This window comes from Silene latifolia, chromosome X, assembly GCF_048544455.1.
Source record: "Silene latifolia isolate original U9 population chromosome X, ASM4854445v1, whole genome shotgun sequence".
Taxonomy (NCBI): Eukaryota; Viridiplantae; Streptophyta; class Magnoliopsida; order Caryophyllales; family Caryophyllaceae; genus Silene; species Silene latifolia.
Window position 1 is genome coordinate 5,672,593 of NC_133537.1, and position 4,855 is coordinate 5,677,447.

The 4,855-nt window shown below is 36.1% G+C and overlaps 2 protein-coding genes across 3 annotated transcripts; one reads left to right on the top strand and one right to left on the bottom strand.

The window, feature by feature from the left end:
• Window positions 1-1,678: 1,678 nt before the first annotated feature.
• LOC141621163 (uncharacterized) lies at window positions 1,679-2,895 on the top strand. Its single transcript, XM_074437849.1, has 2 exons — window positions 1,679-2,060; window positions 2,169-2,895. Exons 1-2 carry the CDS (start codon window positions 1,740-1,742, stop codon window positions 2,646-2,648), a joined length of 801 nt encoding a protein of 266 aa, XP_074293950.1. The 5' UTR covers window positions 1,679-1,739; the 3' UTR covers window positions 2,649-2,895.
• Window positions 2,896-3,219: 324 nt separating this feature from the next.
• Window positions 3,220-4,655, bottom strand: LOC141621164 (uncharacterized). 2 transcript variants are annotated; one of them, XM_074437851.1, is made up of 3 exons: window positions 4,532-4,655; window positions 3,633-3,869; window positions 3,220-3,443 (listed from the first exon to the last, which is right to left on the bottom strand). In XM_074437851.1, the coding sequence occupies exons 1-3, from the start codon at window positions 4,583-4,585 to the stop codon at window positions 3,300-3,302; spliced, it is 435 nt and encodes a 144-aa protein (XP_074293952.1). In that variant the 5' UTR covers window positions 4,586-4,655; the 3' UTR covers window positions 3,220-3,299. The 2 variants fall into 2 exon arrangements, with proteins under 2 accessions (XP_074293952.1, XP_074293951.1); XM_074437850.1 differs by having other exon boundaries at window positions 3,220-3,455.
• Between the last annotated feature and the right edge of the window lie 200 nt (window positions 4,656-4,855).

Sequence of the window (4,855 nt, forward strand, 5' to 3'; positions counted from 1 at the left end):
GTTTCCGCTACCTAGACCCATTTGTTATCACATGCTCTGATAATATCTTTTTATCATATGTTTTCCTTTGTTTGATAATCTGGGTTGTTACATACTTCGTATAATTTACCGAGTAGAACTCAGCTTTTGTATTGTATTTTCTTAATACAAAAACGTCTCTAGTTGTTAGTTGTGTTTTCTAGCTATTCCAAATTTGACGGGATTTATTTTGGCTACATTGGATAATTGTTGACCTGGCCGCCCCCTTGATATCGCCTCCAAAAACAACTCCAAATCTCAACAACATACACATCTGCGCAAGTTGTTAGAACTTGTTGTATTGTAAAAGAATACAAGCTAACAACTTTTATACACAGTCCGAAACGTGACATGTATCTGAGTGCAATTTAGTACCACCTAAACTTTGAGTCTCATTTTTTTTTTTGAAAAAAACCTTTTGAGTCTCATTTTAGTTTTTCTTATATTTTCTAAAATAGAATTGAGATTGTTTCATCTATAAAAATTCTTAAGACAACTGTATCTATTACTTCGAAAACAATCTAACAAAAGTTAAATTTAATTATGTTTAGCTAAGTTAAATTGTTTATAGAAGTTAACTCAAATAAAGTTAATGTGTTCAATTAAATTTAGTTTAGTTCATTTTCTTTCAATTCAGCCAATTTTAATTGAAATGAACGTTGGCCTAAAATATTACTCGTATCTATAAGACTATATAACCAATGAGTGTATAAATTAGATAAAGAAGTGTAATTATTAAGACAGCCTTGCAAATCCATAATGTATCCAATTAGTAATTACTCAATAGTAAAGATAAGATGGTTTCCAGTGGATCTATCTATCTACTTTGGAGCCGAAACATGATTTACCGCACTTGATAATAGTCTTGGAGCAAAAGCAAGATGTTGCTAAAATGACCATTAAAATGATTGCCTACACTATTAACGTTGTTTTGTGCCTTATTATTACTCTCGTGTAATAATTACAGCGCCCTCTAACCCGCTAACTACCACTACCTTGCATAGCTAGCTTATTTATTCCTCTGGCTTTTGATCCAAGCAATCCCCCCCTATTACTAAGAGAATAAAAACTCTTAGTAGTTTTCCCGCCTAAGAAAATAACTATCAGAACTATATATGAAAACAATATTACATTTATATTTACCTCTTTTACAAAAAAACAATTTAGCTCATTTATATGACACTACTTTATATAGTTAGGCTCATTTAAGTCCAATTTAGCTCATTGAGCTAATTTAGCTCATTTAAGTCCAATTTCGACTCACATTGAGCTAGTTTAGCTCAATTTCAACTCAATTTAGCTCATCGAGAAAATATTTTACGCAGTTTCGACTCACATTGAGCTAGTTTAGCTCATTTAAGTCCAATTTAGCTCGACTTAGTTCAGTTCAAATCACTTTTAGTCTAAAACTATATAGGAACGTAAACTAACGAAATCAATTTTCAAAATGAAAAATGAGAGAGGTACAACTGTAAAAGGTGTAAAGCAAAAGGTGATATAGATTAGGACATGTAGGCATTGATTAGTAGTAAGCATTACTCGTTAGATAGCGGGTGTGGGACTTGGGTGTCCCATAATTTGCGGGATCATATCATCATAACCTATCATAATAATAATAAATGAAGAAACAATGGCGTCAGTACGAGGATATATATAATACTCCAAAGTCCAAATAAATTTTAAAGTACATGAGTATAGTAATAGACTAGTTTAGTAGTGAAATGGAGGGAGAAATTGTAGTGTATAGTGGTAACTGGAGCAACTTCTACGTAGAAAGCCCGCCCTCGTCGGTTGCAAGCAGCGGCGGTGCTAACAAATTGTTGGGGGACAGTGTTAGCAATAATGCCCAAACTTGTTATGGAGACGAAGAGGTAGTAGACAAATGTTACGACGAAGAAATTAAGGAAGAAGATGGTTCGGGTCGTCCTTCGTTTGTTTGGATGGCTATACAATTGTGTTGGAAGTTGTTGTTTAGCTTGGTACCGGCATTGCTTGTTTTTTATCTTCTTACTAAGCCGAAAGCTTCTCTCCTTTCAGTTCAGGTACCTCTTTAACTCGTAATTAATAAAGAATTGATTTCTAAATATATAGGCAGTCATCTTATATGATGTTCCCATTTGACTTTTTAAGGTTAACGTTATTACATGCAGGGAATAGACATGGAGGAATTTGAGATAGAACAAGGAGTGGATTCTTCGGGTATAGCCACCGGTTATTTAAGTATCAACATCTCGATGCTGGCTATGATCGAGAATAAATCCCAAGTATATCGAGTTCATACAACCACCCCGGTTCTCGAAATCTTCTTTGGTCCTTTGCCGCTCGCAATTTCTAAGGGGGCCAAGGTGTATGGAAGATGCCAAGAACACAAGACGTTCAGAACATACGTAGGCATCCGCAAGGAGGCAACGTATGGAGGTGGACGCAACATGCAAGACATGCTCCACTCTCAACAAGGATTGCCTTTAGTCGTCACGCTCACTTTCAACTCCTACTATCGGGTCGTGGGCGCTCTCATTCGGCCTGTTTTTCATCATCATGCTCGTTGTTTGTTGTTTATTCACTCTTTCTATGACCCTGCACTGCGTCCTGCCCATCCTTACAATTCTACCTGTCTGATTACGTCCTAGCCCCCCTGCTGCCTCCTCAGAAACACATTTTCATCTCAACGCGTCACAACAATCTTCATATCGCCTGTACTACTGCCCCAAGAGGCAAGGCTTATACCTACTCGATCATGTCGAGATGAGAATGACGGCAATGCTCTAGCACAAACACCACCATCATCGAACTCTTCCCTTGTAAAGTCGTGTGTTGTAAACTCAATTGTACTCACGTAAAACGTTTTTTAAGAGAAGACGGGTTTATTTTTTTAGTACAGAAATTCTTCAAAATTTTGTCCAAATGCCCCTTGCAAAAGTAGTGGCAACAACATCATCATCATCATCAGAGCCTTAATCCCAAAATAATTTGAGGTCGGCTGACATGAATCATCAGAGCCTTACAAAACTAGTAGAGTCGGGAAAATTTACATTGTTTCAAAGTTGCCTTCAATACCCGAAGGAGATAGCCTCGGCTATTACCGGGTGATACTTGGATCAAAACAAGCATGCAAATGACATTTTTATTTATATATTCACAATATTCCAAATGCAAATATACTTTGAAGTGACATAAGAGATTAAGAGTAACAAGAAAATATAGCAAACAAAATTAAGATCCGTCATCATCCTTTGTTTACAGAAACTGTAAAATTAAAATTACTACAAAAACAGATCGATTTAAGTATCCACCAATTTCTTGGATTTGCCTTTGCCTTTGCGTTTGGGTGTGACACATGACTTGATAAGCTCCTTTATGCCTTTGTGATCACCTTGTTTATCTTCCTTTTCGTGTTTGATCTCCGCTTCTAATTCTCCTTCTACCTGCGTGCAAACCTATACAGTTTCGTAGAAGCACCAAATATTATTAGTCAAAGACCGCCTCACACTAGACTAATTGTGATATAAGGTACACTTGGAAAAAATTCGAAAAAATTAACTAAATATTTTGAAAATTTGATCCCAGGGTGAGCGCCCCTGCTAGCCCCCTAGCTCAACCACTGAATATAATACCTTGATTAAGCGATCTTCCATGAAGGAAACTCTTTCAAGGAGACTCCCTTTATGCTCCATTTCTATCATGGCCTCCTCGATTGAACGATAATGATGGTATTTATCGCGACTCCTTGGTGAAAATTCTTGGGACCACGCCCGGCTATCGGTTGTACGGGTCCCACTTGATGGGGTTGATGGAGATGAACAGCTTTTAGGAGACTTGCTGCCTACTCTTATTTCCTCCAAATTCCTTAGCTACATGCATGCATGTATGTCATCCCAAATTAAATTCAAATGATGCATTTACGGTGCATAACATAAAAACAACGTACACTTCATTCCTATCATTTCGATTTTAACCAAATTATGCATGGGAAAATTAATGTAAAGTTAAATCGTCAAATTATTAATTATTTACGTTTGATTAAAATATCTCAAAAGGGATTAAAAAAAAAGTAAATTAATTGGAACAAAGGGAGCATTCCGTAAGTTTTAGTTAGCTAATTAAGGGACAACCACCCCTAACATCAATCAATCTACGAATTACTACCTCTGTTCCGGTCAATTGTTGTCCTTTGGTTTTGAAAGAGAGACCAAGTAAAAAAGAGAAGGCGAATTACTAAATAACAGGGGGACTAAACTGGGTGTGAATGATCAAATTGCTTATCAAGTTCATTCTTAAAATAGAAAGGACAACAATTGACTGAGACACTCCAAAATGGAATAGGATAATAAATGATCGGGACAGAAGGGTTATAAAAAGAAATTACTCCCTCATTTCGAATAATATATATTCATGTTCACTCCAATTCAGTTCATTTTATTAAAAAATACGAATAATATAAGGAATTAAAGAGAACGGAGTAATATATGGAATTAAAGTGAATGAACAAAGAATAAAGCAGAAAACATATTACCAAGTGATCAAGACGATCAATCCTGGAGAGAATTGGTTCTTCAGTCGCTGCCATCTTCAATTCTTGTACTTTAGTTTTTGTATATTTTTGGTTTTGTTTTTGTTTTTGGTTTGCAATCTTTCTAAACGAGAACAAGACAGAGACATAGGTAAGGTAATGCATTGATAAATACGTATGCGATCTTATCTGTGCATGGAAACTCTATAAACTTGACACGTGTCTAATTTTGACACCTAGTATTCTTAAACACTAACACGTGTATATCCTGAGAATGACTACACTACTGGGCTCGGGCTACAACAAGCCCAACTATTTAGTCGGCCC